The following is a 22,531-nucleotide window of genomic DNA, read 5'->3' as shown; positions in this document are numbered from 1 at the left end:
CCCAACCATAGAAAGTGCAATCCTGCCAACTTTGAATTTAATAATTTGCAATAAATTTTCATATTCAGTGACATCACAGTAAGCAACGTCATAGGAAGAGACATCATGAAGTAAAGCAATATGCAAAACAGACTTTTAAAAATGTTAAAGAATTAAATAAATTTATTTACTTTAGAATTTGCACCAGTAAAGAGAGAAAAGTCTTCATCACTAGTCAGAATTTATTAAAGTGTCTAATTTAAACAAATAATACATGTGCACATATTTACAAAACTTTTACTATTAACAGTCATTAATTCTTTGAAAAGACTATAAAAATAGAAGCATTCTTGCAATATTACAATAAAGTTCAAATAAATCATAAACCATCTCCTAATCAATTATTTTTTACTCTAAAGCTCTTTTATATATTATCACTTCCTTATATATTTCACTATTACAGGGCTCAGCTGAGTGCTTAAAGACACACAGAACTGAAGTGACACAAAACTAACTTAGATCCATTGTCCTAATAGCCAGAAGCAATGCCTCCTAAGATATTCTGGACTTATAATGACACTCTGAGGGTAGAGGTGTAGGGGAAGAGCTAATCTTCAGTGTGATAAATTACTATAAACATGAGAGACACAGCAAACACTCAGTGCAGCTAATCTTACTGTCTAATTATGCACAGCACCGGACTGGGTGAGCTGTTGGGGAAAATTGATTTTTGTATTATCTAGTCTGACAGCAATTTTTATATTTTTGCATTTTATGTAGGAAGTGGTGTATGTTTAAAACTCATGCTAAAATCAGTAAGCTGTAGACGATACAGTGGCCAGACTAAATAATGCAAAATACAAATAATAAATTATCTACAGTAGTAGCAAAGTAATCCCCTCTCTTTTACAACAAATCAGCACAACTCCTAACCTAGTGTGGAGGAGCTCTTTGTAAGTGTTTTTTCTTCTGATTTGCAGCACTTTAAACATTGATCATTCAGAGAAGGTGCAGCAAGGAGTCTCTTCATAGACCTGCTCTGAGTGATCAAGCAGTGTACTAGCTTCATCCATAGGCTCAGCAGCAGCTCCTCCACATTAACTTGTGTCACACATTCCCCAGCTCAGCTGCAGCTCTCCAAATCTTCTGGAGGAGACATTTCCAGGGTAAAAAAAAAATACAGGTATATACAACAAAATCCAGGGACTGATTGTTACAGACACAGACACTGTAACTCTCTATAACAATCAGTGATCTGCCTTTATATAGTAAGGGGCACTTCTGCCCCTAACTGCAGTCTCCACTTTCTAAGCTGAAAACTGGGACCACAGCATGTGCCACTGTGTTCGACATAGGTACTATGTCAAGATAGTAAGTTTGATAAAGTACTGTGTGTAGTATTACCTACGTCCAAATAACGCAGGGGGTTAAAAATGCTATGTATGTGTCACGTGCAGCAACTGAGGTAAAATCACTATTCTGTGTTTTTTACTAGAATCAAGTGTAAAATACAGTACTATTTGTGTGCTACTGGTAGTCAAAGGGGGTGAAATAAAGGCTATATGTGTGTGTTACTAGCAGGCAGAAAAAGTCCCTGCTCAGTGGTAATGAATATGTATTGTAAAGTCAAGGGCAAAAGGTAGAGCTTTTGCAAGTGGCCACCTATCACATTTTCCCAGTCACCTACAGGTTGTACAGCAGTTTTGCGGTGACCAGCTAGCAACACTATCGGTAAGGTATTTTGGATATGAAACACAACAAATAAACCTTACAAGCAGAGCACAACTGATAATGCAGGGTGTGTTTTCATAACCTCAGACCCGCACTAGGAATAGACCAAGTGGATGGGAAAATCTGAAAGAGCTGAAAAATGTTGCGCTTTGGGAGAGCTGATTGAAAAACTATAAAAACAAAGTATTATACTTATACGTATTAAATATACAATAAAAAATGTTTATTATTGAAAAAATGCTTATTAGTGATTTAAAGGGATATGGTATATGACAAGGTGCAGGACTCGGAAGAGCTCAAAGATGTATTTGTATATGTGTATGTATCTGTGTATAAGTATGTATGCATATATGTGTATACATATGTATGTATGAGTATGTGTATATACATATGTATGTATATCTGTGTATACATATGTATGTATGTATACTTTTGTATATAGGTGTATGTGAGTATACATATGTATGCGTGCATGCATATCTGTGTATACATATGTATATATGTATGTGAGTATGCATATCTATGTGTTTATACATATGTATGTATGCAAGTGTATGTATGTATACATATGTATATGTTTGTGTGTGTATATTTATGTATGTGTGTAAACATACATACAGTATGTATGTATGTGTGAATATTTATGTATGTGTGTATACAAATGTATGTATGTGTATATTTATATATGTGTGTATATTCATGTATGTATGTATACATATGTATGTGTATACATATGTATGTATGTGTATACATATGTATGTATGTGTATATTTGTATATGTATGTATTTATGTGTGTATATTCATTTATGTGTGTATACATATGTATACATATTTCTTAAAAGGGACCAGGGAAAGAAAAAAAAGGGGGGGGGGGGGAGAATGGCACTACTGTATTGGAGATGTCCTGTTATATGTGTAATTGCAATATTATTGTATAAACACAAAATGATTGGGTGCTGTACACTTAGAAAATCAGAACAAAAGAAGGTGTGACCCTAACGACAAAGTGTGTAACTATTAGCACTCATCATCTCAAAAGTAGCCATGTGTTAGTGGTATTCAATACTAGTGGTACTGAGACAGTAATATTTCCCTATAGGGGGAAACTACGGTTAAAATTCCAAAACTTTATTATATCTTGTTTAAAATTGGGACATATATATATATATATATATAAAAACAAAAAGCGGAGGTATAACTCCAATATGAAAGTTTATAATGATGGTAGAATAGATAGTGATTAATGAACCTTGTCAATGTTTTATATTCATTTTGGTTGGTCTCTTGGTACTTGCTAAATAATTAAAAGGTAATGCCCTGTAAGTTTACATAAAGGGTGGGTACCTTATAGGTTAGAATTGTCTGTACAGAAAATTACCCTCATTAGGCTATAATAGCATTTCATCAAAAAACAGACAATTGATGATACAACAGATATAGTTAGAATTGATAGTATTGACTATTAACTACACACTGTACATAGGTACAGTTAATGCATAATATAATTATTAGTATGTAAGTGTCCAGCTCTAGCAGTTAGTAGTTGAGTTCTGCCCTTGATGTTATTAATAGTATTTAATTTCAAATCATTATTTATTATACCTCTAAACATATTCCTGTATCAGGTTGTTATAATGTAACTGTAGAACTGCCACAGTAAAAAAACAAAAAAAAAACAAACACTGTAGATGCTCAATAATGTGATAACTGTTTAACCTCGCAAAGGGGCTTACTGTTTGTACGTAAGAAGATCTTCCCAGCTTAAGTGGTAAAAGTGTAAAGAAAAACGTTACACATTAACCTTACTGTTAGTATACTGATAGTTTGATAAATATATACCGGGAGTTTGATAAATATATACCGGAATATCCGTTGTTATTATTATCGTTCTGATCGTCTCTAAAGAATGCTCATATGAAATGATTACAATGTAACCATTGCTGCTATGCAGTGTTATTGCAAATTAACTGTTCATAAGAACTGGATGTGGAGAGATTTCTCTCTGGGTCACGTTTAATTAAAGCGGTTATTTAGTATCTGTATTATATAGGAAGCTATTTTTAGCAGCTAACTTGTAAAACTATTTATTATAAAAGTGTTACACACGTAGGGAAGATTTCCTTATATAAAATCAGCTAGTTGTTTGTTTTTTACTGTGGCAGTTCTACAGTTACATTATAACAACCTGATACAGGAATATGTTTAGAGGTATAATAAATAATGATTTGAAATTAAATACTATTTCATAATATATCCATTATACCATCAAGGGATTGCAACGGTTCATAAACCTGCTTCTAAACAAATAATAATATCAAGGGCAGAACTCAACTACTAACTGCTAGAGCTGGACACTTACATACTCATTATAATTATATTATGCATTAACTGTACCTATGTACAGTGTGTAGTTAATAGTCAATACTATTAATTCTAACTATATCTGTTGTATCATCAATTGTCTGTTTTTTGAACGAAATGCTATTATAGCCTAATGAGGGTAATTTTCTGTACAGACAATTCTAACCTATAAGGTACCCACCCTTTATGTAAACTTACAGGGCATTACCTTTTTATTATTTAGCAAGTACCAAGAGACCAACCAAAATTAATATACAACATTGACATGGTTCATTAATCACTATCTATTCTACCATCATTATAAACTTTCATATTGGAGTTATACCTCCGCTTTTTGTTTTTTTATATATATATGTCCCAATTTTAAACAAAATATAATAAAGTTTTGTAATTTTAACCGTAGTTTCCCCCTATAGGGAAATATTACTGTCTCAGTACCACTAGTATTGAATACCACTAACGCATGGCTACTTTTGAGATGATGACTGCTAAAAGTTACACACTTTGTCGTTAGGGTCACACCTAATTTTATTCTGATATGCATACATATGTATGTATGTATGTGTATATTTGTATATTTATTTATGTATGTGTGGATATTCATGTATGTGTGTATACATATGTATGTATGTGTGAATATTCATGTATGTGTGTATACATATGTATACATATGTATGTATGTGTATATTTGTATATTTATTTATGTATGTGTGGATATTCATGTATGTGTGTATACATATGTATGTATGTGTGAATATTCATGTATGTGTGTATACATATGTATACATATGTATGTATGTGTATATTTGTATATTTATTTATGTATGTGTGGATATTCATGTATGTGTGTATACATATGTATGTGTATATGTGTATACATATGTATGTATGTGTGAATGTTCATGTATGTGTGTATACATATGTATACATATGTATGTATGTGTATATTTGTATATTTATTTATGTATGTGTGGATATTCATGTATGTGTGTATACATATGTATGTGTATATGTGTATACATATGTATGTATGTGTGAATATTCATGTATGTGTGTATACATATGTATACATATGTATGTATGTATGTGTATATTTGTATATTTATGTATGTATGAGTGGATATTCATGTATGTGTGTATACATATGTATGTATGTATGTGTATATTTGTATATTTATGTATGTATGAGTGGATATTCATGTATGTGTGTATACATATGTATGTATGTGTGTATACATATGTATGTATGTGTGAATGTTCATGTATGTGTGTATACATATGTATACATATGTATGTATGTATGTGTATATTTGTATATTTATGTATGTATGAGTGGATATTCATGTATGTGTGTATACATATGTATGTATGTGTGTATACATGTGTATGTATTTGTATATGTGTATACATATGTACTTATGTATACATATGTATGTATGTATGATACAAATTTTTTTTTAACTGTTTTTACTTGTTTTAAATTTGCTCTTGAAAAAGACGTTTGCATACGTTGAAACGCATTGAGCTATTACAACATTTTTACCACCTTGGGAGTAATGAATTGTTTCTTTGCTGTGACATTGCCGGAATTCCAGATTTGATGGACAATCTGGATTGATATTATTGGAGTCCATCCTTGGTTTCAAGCTAACTGTGAGGTCATCTTTAGATGAGCAGACATCATACATCTTATGGAGTGAGTATATTGCACCCTTATTCATTGGTGTGTACATACACAACAAGTCTGTTTCCTTTCACCACCAGAAAATTAGAAGATATCTACATATCCATAGTACAATGCCAAGACCAGCGCCATCTATCTTTGAAATTTTGTATCTATTACAGTCCCTGGGGAGAGACTGAAAGAAGGCAGCGGTTTTAAACTAAGGAGAGTATCAGTTCTTAGTTAATTTCTGTATCAGACAATTGTTTTTTTACCAACTTACAATTTCTGTATACTTTGTATGTGTTCTCACATACATATGTATGTATTTATGTGTATGTGTCTATATTTATGTATATATACATACATATGCTGTATGTATCTGTATATTCAGTGTTTTTAACTTCAGTACAAAACTGTAATTTATATATTATTAAAGAACTCCCCTACTTGAGCAGAGATTTAGTTCACCTTCAAGCTTAGCGCTCGATCGATAGCTTACATGAGTTTTTCAGAGTGCCCACATAGAAGGCTATAATGGAAGGGATTTAGCACACCCTAAATTATTGCTCCAGCACTAAAAACTAAAATATTACTTTGGGCTTTTTGGCCATTGATTAGAGCGATGTTAGGGCATAATTGTGCTAATATTTTTGCTCTCCACTTGTAATCTAGCCCAGACTAATTTTTTTACTTTTGAGCTGTAACATAAGAGGTGTCTGGTTTAGTGTATAGTTAATATCCTCTTAATTTCACTACAAAAAGGATAACTCAAACAGAATCAAGCAGATATGTCTCATTCTCATGCTTTTATAATTTATATCCTGAAGAGACTGCAGTTAATGCATTGTACTGTATTATCATCATTGAGAAATAGTCCTACATTTCTTATTGTCACAGATGTTAGCAACTCTCTATTGAGAACTGCAGTATGTAGAGTTCCTGGAGTGTTGTATTTTACTTGGCTGGGCCAAAGCCATATAATAATATCTGTATGCTCTAAGTCTCTATAACATAACTATAGCCAAAACCATGCACTACACAATATAGATAAACTGCATAACTGTAAAGAAATGGCAAAGAAACAAGCCCCGGAGAGTGTGCTGTATTCAGTAAATAAAATAAGTAAATAAATATAAGCAATTTGTATTCAAAGGGACATTAATCTTAAACCTTTATGATTGAGATAGAACACACAATTTCAAAAGACTTTTCAATTTACTTCTATCAAATTTACTTAGTTCTCATGCTATCCTTTGCTGAAAAGCATACCTAGGTAAGCTCAGGAGCAGCAGTGCACTACTGAGAGCTAACTGCACACGTATGTCTCTTGTCATTTGCTCACCAGATGTGTTCAGCTGGCCCAAGTAGCACATTTTTGCTCTAGAGCTGATTTTAGCTATGTGTTCTGTTTAACCCTTTTGCAGGAGTTAAATACAAATCTACATACATGCAACAGTGTTTCTTTTTACACTTATGTCCCTTTAAATGTTTAACATGTTTTAACTATAGCTACAGGTCAAACGCATACAGAATATTTATCAAAATAGTTAAAGGGACAGTAAACACCTTGTAATTACAAGGCATTTCACTTGTCTATAGAATAACATATAAGCCACGTTTTAATGGGACATGAAAACCCCATTTTTTCTTTCATGATTCAGAAGGCTTGTCATTGTTATAAAGTGAGTATAAAGTGTTTTTGGTTTGTAGTTGTTATCTGGTAAAGCAAATGAAGGACAGATATGTAGCAGATCTAGTCTTAAAACGTCAGCAAGTAGATTTAAAGTCCTGAGAATTAAATATTGCTTAATTTTCAGAGCGAAATTACATGAAAAGGGAGCAAAATAAATATGAAATCTCCTTTAGACACTTTTGTTTTAAAATCATAATGAAAGTATTATTTAAATAGTACTCTCCGCCACCAAATAGTACTCAAAGCATTTAAAACAAAGGCATTGGCTATGAATCGATAATTGGTAGCTGATAAATAAAACATGTTATTACCACTATTTAATGGTACTTATTAAACTCAGAGGAGGAAAGACGGAAGAAAGAAGATTCTCAAAGATTCATATAGAACATTACATTTTAAACAACTTTTATAATCAAATTTGCTTCATTCTCTTTGAATACTTTATTGAAGGAGCAGTGACTTGCAGCCACCAATCAGCACTTGGCTCCCAGTAGTGCATTACTGCTCCTGAGCCTACCTATGTTTGCTTCTCAATAAAGGATAACAAGGTAAGGAAGCAAATTAGATAATAGAAGTAAATTAGAAAGTTGTTTAAAATTGTATGTCTAAATGCTGACTTTACTGTCTCTTTAAACACAAACTGTACTCTGCATCATAATGTACCTTCAAATCTAAGATTACTACATTTTTGTGTTTTTTTCTATTCACTGGAATTCCTGTCCCCCAGAACAAAAGGGCCCTTGCTATCCAATCACAAACTAGCAAACTAACATATATATATATATAGCATTTTACTATGACCTAAGAGATTTGCATAACCCTGATTCATCTTAAAGGGACAGATTACTAGAAAATTGTTATTGTTTAAAAAGATAGATAATCCCTTTCTTACCCATTCCCCAGTTTTGCACAACCAACACAGTTATATTAATACACTTTTTATCTCTGTGATTACCTTGTATCTAAGCCTGTCTTTGACAGACTTGCATTTTAGCCAATCAGTGCCGACTCCTAGGTAACTTCACGTGTGTGAGCTCGATGTTATCTATATGGCACACATGAACTAGCACTGTCTAACTGTGAAAAGCTGCCAAAATGCACTAAGATTAGAGGCGGCATTTAAGGGCTTCAAAATTAGCATATGAGCATACCTAGGTTTAGCTTTCAACAAAGAATACCAAGAGAACAAAGCAAATTGTATGATAAAAGTAAATTGGAAAGTTGTTTAAAATTGCAAGCCCTATCTAAATCATTAAAGTTTAATGTCGACGACTGTCACTTTAATTAATAATAATTTATTAAAGGGACATGGAACCCACATGTTTTCCAGATACAATTTAAAAAAAAATTGCAATTTACTTCTTTTATCCAATTTGCTTTATTCTCTTGATATCCTTTGTTCAATGAGCAGCAATACACTACTGGCAACTAGCTGATCACATCTAGTCAGCCAATCACTAGAGACAAATGTGTGCAGGCACAAATCATCATTAACTCACTAGTGTAGGATATGTACATATTCTTTTTGAACAATGTAAACCAAGAGAACAAAATACATTTAAAAAAGTTAATAATGCAAGTTTAATTTTGACTTTCCTATTTCTTTAAACAAACATATATCCCTTTCTAATCTTCATCTAATAGCTCCATATGTATTTATATATACACAATATTATTCATAACTACACTACCTAACATGCCCACTGCTATTGCAAAGACTTCCTATCATGATTGTTGATCCAAAACCGATAATCCACTTTAAGAAAGCCAATGACTAGAGAGACAAGGTGAAGGAAGAGGGAGCACTAGATAACAGTTAGGGATGGGCAAATGTGTTTATATTCGAATTCGAATGTTAGAACAAATGTTATTGTAGAAATTCAATTTACATAATCCAATGTTGACAAGAATGAATATTCTAATAATTCTATAATCGAATGTTATTTTCAATTTTTCGAATGTCACTTTCAAATTCGTATATTCGGTTTATTATGAACATTCAAATTTGAATATTACATTTATAAAACACAGTTGTAGACTAGAAATGTTATTTCGAAATTTAAATCGAATTAGAATATTGCAATTCTAAAAAATGAAAATTTGAAAATAGAAATTTTGTTTTCTTTGTATATATATGAAGCAAAAGTTGTTTTAGTATAAAATTAAAGGGAAACTCAAATCAAAAATAAACTGGTCATGATTCAGGTAGAGCATATACGATTTTAAACAACTTTCTAATTTACTTTAATAAACAAAATGTGCACAGTCTTTATATATTTACACTTTTTAAGTCACCAGCTCCTACTGAGCATGTGCAAGAATTCGCAGAATATACGTATAGGCATTTGTGATTGGCTTATAGCTGTCACATGGTACAGGGGGAGTGGAAATATGCATAACTTTATACTTTTTTAGAAAAAAATCTACTACTTATTTGAAGTTAAGTCTAAGTGTTATTGCATTGTCTTTTTATAATGCATTTGATAATTATGCAAATCTACTGTATTTACTGGTCCTTTAACTAACATACCAGTAGTGCACTAATGAGCACCAATGAGCATTAGCAGAAATCAGCTATTACAAGCACTACTAGCGAGTTCACATCTGATATAGTTGCTGTAGTTTCTATTTAAATGTATTGAGAGTTTATGTCACATACTTTTATGCAAGAAAACAAAAGAAAGAAATTGTTTAGATATTGTCATTATATATGGGTGACATATTGTGTATTATGTCCTTTAGTATATTTGTAACATTAAAGGCTACAATTGTTAATCTATTCGGAGGGTGTTTTTTAATATTTTTTTTTTATCTTTCTCTTGGTATCCCAGGTTCAGGAGTAGAAATGCACTACTGGGAGCTAGCTAAAAACATCCGGTGAGTCAATGACAAGAGGCATTAATGTGTAGTCACCAAATACCAGCTAGCTCCCAGTAATGCACAGCTGCTCTTCAACCTACCTATGTATACTCTTTAACAAAGGATACTAAGAAAGCAAAGCAAATTTAATAAGTAAAATTAAAAGTTGTTCAAAATTGCATGCTTTATCCAAACAATGAAAGTTTAATTTTGACTTTACTGTCCCTTTAAATTTATATTTTTTCCAGTACAGAATGTATAGGTTGTTTTTTTTTTTACAATTTAACTAAGAAGACTAAAAACTTACACTGAATACTTTCTCCTGATATCTTCTTAGTTCCAGGAATGGTCCTTCCATCCACGTCAACACAAAAACAGTTCTTCCCTGCACACTGCACTGCCATAAAATCTCCATTCCGGTCGCAAGCCGGTATAAACACTTCTGACCCAGCCGCCATATTTGCCTTTAACATTTTTTGTTTTTCATGCTCTTTCTCACAATTTGTAGGACATCTTGGGCGCTTCCCTTGTCTTCTTGATCTTTCAATTTCCTTTCCCTGGTCATCCACACACCAGCATTCATTTTTATTGCACTGAATGTCCTCATACCTGCCATCTTTTGTGCACGATGGGACATAAGTATCCAAGTTCCTTGTATCACAATCTTTTGACTGTATAATTATTTTTACAGCATCTGCAACATTTCGTGCAATAGTTGGTGGAATTGATGCAACATCTTCTAAAAATATTACAAATTCAGTAAGTTCTAGAATTGAAGAAAAGGTTGACACAATATTTTGATTTTCTTGCAGATTAGTAATTCGTCCAAAATTGCTCTGTATAGGTTGGTTCAGATTAAAACTTTGCTTTGAAAAGTTGAATGAACCTTTTGATAGATAGGAATCTTCTTCTGAGGAAAATAATTTTGCAAGTTCCTTGAAGTTTCCTCCACTATACATTCCAGTTAAACCAATTTGTTGGAAAAAAGTACTAAAATTGAATTTGCTTCTTTTACCTACTGTGCTGGTAAAATTAAATGCACCAATGTTTTTTAAGAATTTTCCTCCAAAAAGGTTTTGTTGAAAGCGTTTGGGACTGCTAGGGATACTTATTGCCAGCTGTATAAGTTCTCTAGAAGGAAATAGTCCTGTGACCATGTCACTAACGAATGAGTCAAGCTGAACGTTTTTGCCTTTAGCTTGTTCATTGATTGGAAGGAGAAGTCCTGATTTTACAAAGAAATCCACAATATAGGATGAACAGTATTTTTTATTTATTTTCAGTCTCAACTCCTCCTCTTGAGTTGAGAACAAACTATGTTGGCCAAAGTACCCTGAAGGACCATAAAACAAGGTAGATAATGCTTGTCTTCTTTTAGAAGGGCAGTCTTGATCATAATCTGTAGATAAAGCATGCTACGTTAATTTCAACATATCAAATGTTTATTTACTATTATTTACAAATATAGCGGAGGTATATGTGGTTGTGCAAATTAACTACAAATGTGTTAATTTACCATAAAGAAATTAACTTTCATACAGTTAGTGTTACACATTCCCTTATATAAATGGTTGTTAAGTTCTACTAGTCTAGTTGTCAACTATCAGGGCCAACATTAGCATTTCTAGGGCCCTGAACAAGACAAATTTGTGTGGCTCCCTCAACCGAGCCCCCTTATTCCCCTCCCCCTGCTTGGCCTGCCCAATGTATGGCACAACCTTGTCCCAAAATTCTATGTTTTTTATATAAAGAATAACACAATATATTACACCCCTGAAACCATTTACACTTCTTCATAAATTAAATACAGGAGGTACATTGCACCTTCTCATACCCTCACCCTTGATGACAGTGTGGGGCCCCCAAAGTGTTGTCCCTGGGTGGATGCCCCTCTCACACTACCCAAAATTGCATTCTGTGTGTGAATCATGAAAGTGTTATACTTCCAAGTTTACTTCTGTTATGAAATGTAATTATTTTTTATATCCTTTTGTAAAGGTAGCTCTTTTCCTTCAAAGCATACTTAAATAGTCTTAGGGTAGTGCACGTGTCTTCAGCACTGTATCTGTAACATTCTTACAAAGATCATTGTAGTCACAGTTATCATACAGTGCTCCAGACAGGTGCACACTCAAGTCAAGGGTAAAAAGTACATTTAATGCTCAAAAATATATCTTTTTTTTTAAAATGTAGAGTCAAATTATGAAAGCTCAATTTCGAATCCTTCAAAAAACATTTTTGCATCAATTAATATTTTAGAATTTTAAGAATGTTTTTTAAGACATTTTTGTTGTTGCAAATATATTTTGAACATATGAGCAGAGCCCATCTAGGCTTTTCACAAACTCATATCTGCTCAGTTTTCATACAAACAAATCCAAATGCAGTAGCATTGTAACTCCTCTCTTCAAAACTGTTGTCTTATTTTAACCCTTCAAAAGTGCTGGTATGTGAGGTTCTGTATTTTCACACTGGATGCCGCCATCTTGGAATTTAAGTATTCTTGTACCCAGTGACAGAAGGGGTGGATATTTACAGATTAGTGACATTGTTGTCTTTGTCAAGTATCACGCACTTCAGTTTAGCATGTCGAATAAAGATCAGTGGCTGCATTTCTCTGTATTATTCCTACCTTATATTTGTTATGTAACTTTTAAACCATGTAAAAACTACAAAAATATCACTCTTCTGCTTTCTATTGTGCAAGGTACAGCTGTCAAAAGGCCAGCAATGTCACTGATCTATAAAAGTGCTTCATTTATAGGATGCCGTGCATTACAAAATGGTGGCACCAAGTATAAAGATGCAGAGTTTACCAACTGGCTTCTGAAATGAGTTCAAATAAGAGAATGGCTTTAAAGAGACCTGCAGGTAAAAGAAGAAAAATAGTAACCCTGATACTGAATGTTTTTCTTTCATGATTTAGGTAGAACATATAACTTATTTCCGGTTGATTTCTATTATGAAAATTTGCTTTGTTGTCTTGCTATCATTTGTTGAAGAAGAAGCAATGCACTACTGGTTGCTAACTGAAAATATGGATGAGCCAATGACAATCGGTATATATATATGCAGCCACCAATTAGCAGCTAGCACCCAGGTGCTTTGCTACTCCTGAGCTTACCTAGATAAACCCTTCAACAAAGGATAACAAGCGAAGGAAGCAAATTAAATAATAGAAGTAAATTGGAATTTTGTTTAAAATGGTATGCGCTATCTGAATCATGAATGTCTTAGTATGACTTTACTGTCCCTTTAACGTCTCTTTAAGAAGTTAAAATGCTGATCAACCATGAAACATCTTCACAATTGAAATATTAGCACCAAATGTCAATTCCTGTATTAAGGTGTATGGATGTTATAAATCTGTTAAATCTATATTGACTTTAAATGCTAAAAAAAAAAAGTTAATTGCACCCATCCTAAACTGAATTTGTTGGATCATGATGACTTTAAAAAAATGAAGAACATGAGGCAGTCGTTTGCAACAATCTGCTATTTTTTCATTGATGATCTCCCCGCTCATTAAGGTAATCATGTGTCTGGCGAATACAAACGGCTCTATTTAATAATGAAGCTGGGAGGTAGATTTGGTGTCCTTTTGGTGCAATCACAAGTTAATAAGCTTCCTAACCTCTCTACCACCGTAGAGGTGGTGATGTTAAATCACCCCAGTCTAATCTATCCAGGGTTGCGTCAGCAAAAGGGACAAGACAGTTCTACAAATCAAGAGCAGTTCAGAGATACACCTCTTGAAAAGCCTTGTGGAATCCATGTTCCTGGTCTCCTTTGCTGCAGACAGGTAATTGAGCTTGTTCTCCAAGCTAACCAGTCACCGCGTAGAATGTTGTATGTTCAGGTCATTTTAACAATTCATAAAGGGACATGTAACCCACATTTTCTTTCTTTCATGATTCAGACAGAGCCTACTTTTACAGCTCCTGAGCCTTTCTAGGTATGCTTTTTAACAATGGATTCAAAAAGAACAAAGCAAATGCGATCATAGAAGTCAGTTGGAAAGTTGTTTAAAATTGCATGCTCTATCTGAATCCTGAAAGTTTAATTGTGAATTTACTGTCCCTTTAAGTATAAAGGAGGCGCTCCAGTCTCTCTGGAGAGAGTGAAACAATATTCAAAGGTATTTTACAGCAAATACGGGGAACGTAAATAATACGAAAATATTGTAATGTTGTTTTAATTTATTTAATTAAACATCTTATGGGGGTAATACATTTTCAATAAATATGTCTTTAAAAAAATAATAATAGGGAAATAAAAAATGAAGAATATTTTGAAAAGGAGTTGAAAGCACAGAATAAAGTACTCACTGCAGTTTGGGGAGTCTCCAGTTATCCGTGTTCCATAGATTTCCCGTCCTTTTGAATCTACACACCAGCATTGACCTCCTGTCTGACATTGGACACGCAAAAAATCCCCATTATCATCACAAGACGGGATATATATGTCTCCTGTTTTAGAGGCAGTGGCTCTTTGTACTTCACAGGTGGTGGGACCTGGAATAACAACAAATAATAAAATAAAGGATTATGGTTTAATAGGTTTCCATTTTTGTTAGTGTACAAACCATTATTTAACATACCTACAACAACCAGCTTAATTTGCTACATAATCAATATGGTGAAAGCTTTAACCCCTTCCCACCGTTAGGACGTTTCATGCTGTCCTAACTGCGCTAGGGTTAAGCACCGTTAGGACGGCATAGAAAGTCCTAGCCGTTTGGCTGTCTTGAAGCCATAGAAGTTTCCTAAATGGGATCGCGGAGGGTGTGTCTAGTGTGCTGATCCCATCATTGAAATCACACGATTGTTCGTGTTTTCAATTTTTTCACATTGGAAATTAATAAGTCCCGGTGGAAAAGAGTTAAGAGAACTACGTTAAGGATAATATCAAACAGAGACAGATGCGCCACATTGCCCAATATTGTAGGTTCCAAAGAGTGGTAGGTATTGCTAAATATTTACACTCACATGTGATGAAGCACCTCAGTTGGTGCAAATGGCACAGTCTGGGATCTATAACAGTCACCCAGCAGACCGACCTCCCGAATTTTTACAGGTACTGTGTAAGATAAGAAGCACAAAAAAGCCTATATGGCCTAGTATTGTATGGCTAGAGTGATTCCACACCAGATAATTATATAAAGTTTAAACTCACATTTGATGGAGCATCTCCAATGATGCTATAGAGACAGGCTGGGATTAATTTAGTCACCCAACATACTTATAACCATGGTATACAGCATACAATGTCCTCTAGAGGACATTGTATGCTGTATACCATGGTTATAAGTCTGTTGGGTGACTGAATTAATCCCAGCCTGTCTCTATAGCATCATTGGAGATGCTCCATCAAATGTGAGTTTAAACTTTATATAATTATCTGGTGTGGAATCACTCTAGCCATACAATACTAGGCCATATAGGCTTTTTTGTGCTTCTTATCTTACACAGTACCTGTAAAAATTCGGGAGGTCGGTCTGCTGGGTGACTGTTATAGATCCCAGACTGTGCCATTTGCACCAACTGAGGTGCTTCATCACATGTGAGTGTAATTATTTAGCAATACCTACCACTCTTTGGAACCTACAATACTGGGCCATGTGGCGCATCTGTCTCTGTTTGATATTTTAGATTGCTGAAATTGGATCCTGGCCTGGACCACCACAGATTGCTGCCTTGTATTCTACTATCAAGATTCACATAAAGGACAATATATAGCTATTTAACATCACCTAATATGTATTCTCCTCTGAGTGATATATAATTGTCCTGATTAACATTGGGCTGATTCTACCATTTATTGTAATTTAATATTTGTACTTAATACAACTATATACACTTATCAGTTATTACATCTATCATCTATATTTATATATTTGTATCTATAGGTGCATTATATGGTAATATACCACTCATTCTTCCATATATTTCACACCATCATATAGATATTATTGTCCATATAGCAAGCTATATCCTTATAGCAAACTATAACCATCTAGTGTGCTCTCAAGGGCGCCCCCTATCATCATTTTTTGTACGTTAAGGATAAGAACTTTCTAAACACAAAATACATTTCAGTTGCAAAACTTTAACTGATATTAACAACAGAAACCTACATAGATTTTCAAAGAGATTCCTGTTGTTACTACAAGCTCCACATAAACATTTAATATGGTCTACCTCAAAGGGCTACATTACATTTCAGTTGCATAGAAACAGCTTCATAGACTTCCATGGAGATTTCTGCTTTTTGTACCAGCTGTGAACAAGTGATATAGTCTAAAGTGATGGGCTCCTACTTCAATGTTCCTCCACGTGGAACGCCAAAGCCTGTCTTCTGCAGCGGCTGCTGCTTACCTTAGGGGTTCATGGCTGAGTCTAATTTCTGAAACTTCCACCTAAATGGCGGATGGCCACAGGTGTGGGAGTTCCTATATAAATCCATTCAGCCCCTCACTCTGGGCTGAGTTGAGTAGTTCACCTTGAACTTACCTGCTCTTAACACTCTCTGTATCCTGTGTTGCATCAAGCTTGTACTTATCTTCCTGATAGTATTTAACTGAATTCTGCTGTATCGGCTGCACTTACCTGTTATCCTGTACCAGCATCACCAACTGTACCTGCTGATCTATGCTCCTGCTTTACCTCCTGCTACCTAGTTACTGGTCTGACCTCACAGTACCTGACCTTTGGCCAGTTCTTGGACTTTGCTCTTTTTATTACTTGGTACGTTGTTGCTGGACTGATATCCTGGTACCTCAACTCTGGCCAGTTTCAGTTTCTCTTGTTTTATTAAAGTCCTTTAATTGACTTTTTGTTTCATGTGTAGCTATTCCTGCTTTTGAGTTCCACTCACCAAACCCTCCCAGCAGGGCAAATTGCTATTTCAAGATTGCTGATAAATTGTTAGTCCAAGATAACTTAACTTTGATTATTTACTCATGATTGTTATTTCCAGATTCCTGTTACCAACTCAAAATGGCTGACAAATTGTTTAAAAGTTAAGATGGCTGACAATTTGTTATTCCTAGTAGGCTGACACATTGCTTACTAACTCAAAATTGTGACACATTCCTAATTTAAGGTGTCCAGCAAACTGATATCTGCTTAATGTTCATTCCCTATATATTTGTTTAACCCAATAGGCAAATTTAAAACTTAATTATGGTGGAATTCAAAGTATTAAATAGCCAGATGAATTCATGCAAATTGAAATTTACATCTAGTTTGTTTGTGTGTGTCATGACACTTCAGAGGAATGAGATGATACATCTTCTTGCTGTGCAATACACCATATGGCATTACAGATCTGAAAGTGAGCTATGGAAGTTATCAATAAATGATATCAGCTCGTTAGCAATCCAATAAAAGACACACAATTATCAGATGTATACCTCATAAGAAAAATTACATTAACGTCTCTAGCTAAGACCTGGATTGAACAGGTGCCCAATCTGCAAATCTCCAGTAAAAAAACATTCCCTAAAAAGGGATATAAAACCCAAAAATGTTCTTTTGTGATTCAGACAGAGCATACTATTTTAAAAATTAATTTTTCTATTATCTTCTATTATCAAATTTGCTTAGTTACCATGATATTCTGTGTTGAAGAGATACCAAGGTAGGCATGTGAAGCGCTACATGCAAGTGGATAACATTCTTGAAAAACTGCTGCCATATAGTGCTCTAGAAATGGGCCGGCTTCTAAGCATAAGTCCCTGCTTTTCAACAAAATATACCAACAGAACGAAGAAAATTGATAATAGAAATAAATTAGAAAGTTGCTTAAAATTGCATGCTTTATCTGAATCATGAAAGAAACATTTCCCTTTTAGGTAAATGAAAGATTCTGGCTAAGTTTGCGTGTAAGAAAATAAAGCCCAGAAATATAAAAACCACAATATAATTAGTAAGGAATGGGTTAGGATATAACTACATTGTTACCTTATTTTAAACCACTTACTGGCTTGCAGCATACAAAATTTCCAACCTCATGTAACCTTTTATACAGAAAAGCAAAGAATATGGTTTGTTTCACAATACTCACATCTGTATTTGCCTGATGTAATTAACTGTATTCCCAGAAATCTTCTTTGCAAAATTCGATATATGGTTGTTTCAGTGAATGTTCGAGAGGGCGAGAGTCCTGCGAAAACTGTGTCATACACCTCATCAAGCAATAACTCTAAACCTGAAGATGTAAAGAAAATATGAGGTTTGAATCAGATATTCTATGATTAAAGGGACATGATACCAAAATGTTAAATCGTTTGAAAGGGATCAGCATATCTGTAAAAACTAGAAAATAACACCTCAACATCTCAATGTTAAAAAAAGAAGATATTTTACCTCACAAATTTCCACAGTAGCCACATCCTATTGTAAAGGGCCTTAAAGCCTCCAATGTTTTTAGGGGCGGCAAATCGAGCAGTCAGGGCTTGATGAATCCACAAGGATACCACTATACACTGCCCACTACTAATATGCAGCTGAGTGCATTAGTTCTATGTCAGGTTTTGGAACTACAGTTCCCAACATTTTGTGCAGCCAACATAGTGTGGTTGTTGGGGCTAGAGGTGGCTGCGAAGCTGATGGGGATGATTTGCCTGTAAAAAGAAGAGCTTGCAGGGTGCTGATACACATGGAGTTTAAAAATTAAGCACATAAGGTAAAGGAAAATCTGGTTGTACAACATATTCAGCAAAAACTGCATATTGGACCTTTCTCTATTTGATAATTATGTTGCAGTTAACCCTGTGATGTTTCCTTTAACAGTTCAATTTGTTCACTTAGTGCTGATATATATATATATATATATATATATATATATATATATATATATATTAATAAAGTGAGGTCAGTGCCTGGTGAGGCACTGGCTAGTATCAATGGCAGATAAACACACATGTGAACCCGATAGAGGTTCAATTGTTGGATACTTAAAAGTCTACAGAAACACTTAGGCACACACAAACTAAAACATTCAAGGGCACACACTCATAGACAAACACAAACAGAAAGATTCAAAGTTACACACACACTCACAGACACATAGAAACATACTCACTAACAGACACTCAGAAATATACTCAAAAAAACCCTCAGACACACAGAAACACTCCTGAGACACATATAAACATTCAAAGACAAAAAAACTCTCACAGACACTCACATAGAAAGACTCGGATACACACACACACAAAGAAACCCAGACTAATAAACAAATAGAAAAAATAGATATACTGTATATATAGATGCACAATAATATGTACTTATTGGATTTATAGTTAAAAAAATTAAATCAAATTTTGTTATTGTTTATTTTATTTTATTACAAATCCAGGAAGTGCCTATCATGCATCTGTTCTATGCTTTATAAATTATCTATATAATCTATGATATAATATAATATATATCTATATACTTTGTGTTTTCATGCCGTGGAGCCATGTCCCTGATCACCATCACATGTGTGGCAGTCATCCTTATCAACCCTAGTGAACTATAAACCTTCAGTTGTTCCCAACCCTGCATGATAATAAATAATGTCCATAAAGTAATTGTTAAAATACTATTAGTTATTTAATATAGTCAAAAAAAATTTTAATATAAGATGGAGAGAGATTCAAAAGATGACACATGGTATTTTTTAAATAATGCAGGCATTTATACTGCTGTAAGTACACTCTGATTCCTACCACAATATTCTGCCACTCAGAGATCAAAATTATGAATAAATATTATGTTCAGTATATTTATTTAACATTGTTTATGAAGTTTTTTAGCACAAATGTTACAAACAACAAATACACTCTGAGCATAAGGGGTTAAATGCTTGTAAAATAAATACTTTAGCTAGTGAATGGAGGAAGTGAGAGGCTGAAAGTTCTGCCCTCTGAAAGGTGCTATTTGCTTCTTGCAGAAGTTTGTTAAAAAAAAAAAAAAAAAGCACAGCCAGGTATCAAGCAACCAAAAAAGAGCAAGGACTGCATTGCACATTTTAGCAGCCTTCTACATGGGGAACTGTATAAGTGGAACCCAGCCCCATCCACACAGGACGCACAGTGCAGAGTGGAAAGAGGCACTCAAATAATTACCTCTCCTGCTGCTGCAGACATTGCACTTAAAGCAAAAATTGCTGTGCACAGAAAGACAGTTGCAGCACTATATTTCTGTTGCCCAGATTTCCCTCTTCTATTACTTCCTGCCCACAGCACAGATTGTCAGTGCTTCTCTTACACTAACACTGTCATGTCCCCAAGAGGCAGATATGAGAGCTGCCTCACTTGGAGCTTTTTCCTGATTGAATTTATAATGAAATCAAGTTGAGAAGCTTGACCACACGCAGTTAATACATGGGGCTCTATTTGTGTTTTTTTTTAGTATGAGCGTGTGTTTGCTTGTGTGTGTGAGAAAGAGAGAGGGCATGTGTATGTGGTATATGTGTGAGTGTGTATGTGCGCGTATTGATGTGTATTTGTGTGTGTAAGTGGTGTGTGTGGTTGTGAGTATGTGTGTGTGTTTGCTTGTGTTTGTGTGTGTGAGAAAGAGAGAGGGCATGTGTATGTGGTATATGTGTGAGTGTGTATGTGCGCGTATTGATGTGTATTTGTGTGTGTAAGTGGTGTGTGTGGTTGTGAGTATGTGTGTGTGTTTGCTTGTGTTTGTGTGTGTGAGAAAGAGAGAGGGCATGTGTATGTGGTATATGTGTGAGTGTGTATGTGCGCATATTGATGTGTATTTGTGTGTGTAAGTGGTGTGTGTGGTTGTGAGTATGTGTGTGTGTTTGCTTGTGTTTGTGTGTGTGAGAAAGAGAGAGGGCATGTGTATGTGGTATATGTGTGAGTGTGTATGTGCGCGTATTGATGTGTATTTGTGTGTGTAAGTGGTGTGTGTGGTTGTGAGTATGTGTGTGTGTTTGCTTGTGTTTGTGTGTGTGAGAAAGAGAGAGGGCATGTGTATGTGGTATATGTGTGAGTGTGTATGTGCGCGTATTGATGTGTATTTGTGTGTGTAAGTGGTGTGTGTGGTTGTGAGTATGTGTGTGTGTTTGCTTGTGTTTGTGTGTGTGAGAAAGAGAGAGGGCATGTGTATGTGGTATATGTGTGAGTGTGTATGTGCGCGTATTGATGTGTATTTGTGTGTGTAAGTGGTGTGTGTGGTTGTGAGTATGTGTGTGTGTTTGCTTGTGTTTGTGTGTGTGAGAAAGAGAGAGGGCATGTGTATGTGGTATATGTGTGAGTGTGTATGTGCGCGTATTGATGTGTATTTGTGTGTGTAAGTGGTGTGTGTGGTTGTGAGTATGTGTGTGTGTTTGCTTGTGTTTGTGTGTGTGAGAAAGAGAGAGGGCATGTGTATGTGGTATATGTGTGAGTGTGTATGTGCGCGTATTGATGTGTATTTGTGTGTGTAAGTGGTGTGTGTGGTTGTGAGTATGTGTGTTTGTGTGTGTGAGAAAGAGAGAGGGCATGTGTATGTGGTATATGTGTGAGTGTGTATGTGCGCGTATTGATGTGTATGTGTGTGTGTAAGTGGTGTGTGTGGTTGTGAGTATGTGTGTGTGTAAGTGGTGTGTGTGGTTGTGAGTATGTTTTTGTGTAAGTGGTGTGTGTGGTTGTGAGTATGTGTGTGTGTCTAAGAAGTACTGCAGAGTTGGCCAGGAGGTCAAGTACACCGCAGGACAACAAAGTTGATTGATAACCTTAAAGTGGGAGTCCTAAGTTCCTAACATGGATGGACTTACTATAGATTCCCACCTTTACTTTTTTAAACCTTCATAATCACAAATTTATCCTGCTGTAATAAAAAAAAATGTTTATGTATGCCCTGTATTTTATCACCTTTTATGTCTGAAGCATCTATTTCATCACTTATTTTGCCGCTGGTAAACATTCAGGGAGCACTGTTGAGGAAACTGAGATTGGGCAGCAAAGAGGGTAAATCTGGCACCAGCTGCAATTTAGGGGGTGGGGGAACATTTTGAAAGTTTGCCCTCGGAGCCAGATTCTCTAGGTCCTGATCCCAGGGCTTGCAAGGGAGCGTGCATCTGGTATATACAGACACAGTCATGTTACTTCCCTCCTCAGTTTAGGGAAGTTTACCATTAAATCTCACAAGAGTTCTGTGAAATCCCAAAAGATCAAAGTAAAGCAAAGTGTGACCTCAGCACTGATGTAGCTGATTGGCTGGTCCCCCCCCCCAAGCAAATGACAGTAATAAGA

At 34.8% G+C, this 22,531-nt stretch overlaps 1 protein-coding gene across 1 annotated transcript in view; it reads right to left on the bottom strand.

The window, feature by feature from the left end:
- The window catches only part of TG (thyroglobulin), a 535,242-nt gene that overhangs the window by 442,863 nt on the left and 69,848 nt on the right, over nt 1-22,531 (bottom strand). The window contains exons 7-9 of the mRNA XM_053715949.1: nt 18,358-18,501; nt 14,619-14,804; nt 10,598-11,689 (exon numbers count right to left, since the gene is read on the bottom strand). Of these exons, the coding sequence (XP_053571924.1) occupies nt 10,598-11,689; nt 14,619-14,804; nt 18,358-18,501 (1,422 nt within the window). The remainder of the gene's footprint in view (nt 1-10,597; nt 11,690-14,618; nt 14,805-18,357; nt 18,502-22,531) is intronic.

The sequence above is a fragment of the Bombina bombina genome, chromosome 5 (assembly GCF_027579735.1).
Source record: "Bombina bombina isolate aBomBom1 chromosome 5, aBomBom1.pri, whole genome shotgun sequence".
Classification (NCBI taxonomy): domain Eukaryota; kingdom Metazoa; phylum Chordata; class Amphibia; order Anura; family Bombinatoridae; genus Bombina; species Bombina bombina.
The sequence above is the reverse complement of the archived record's forward strand: the minus strand, read 5'-3'. Positions and strand labels throughout refer to the sequence as shown.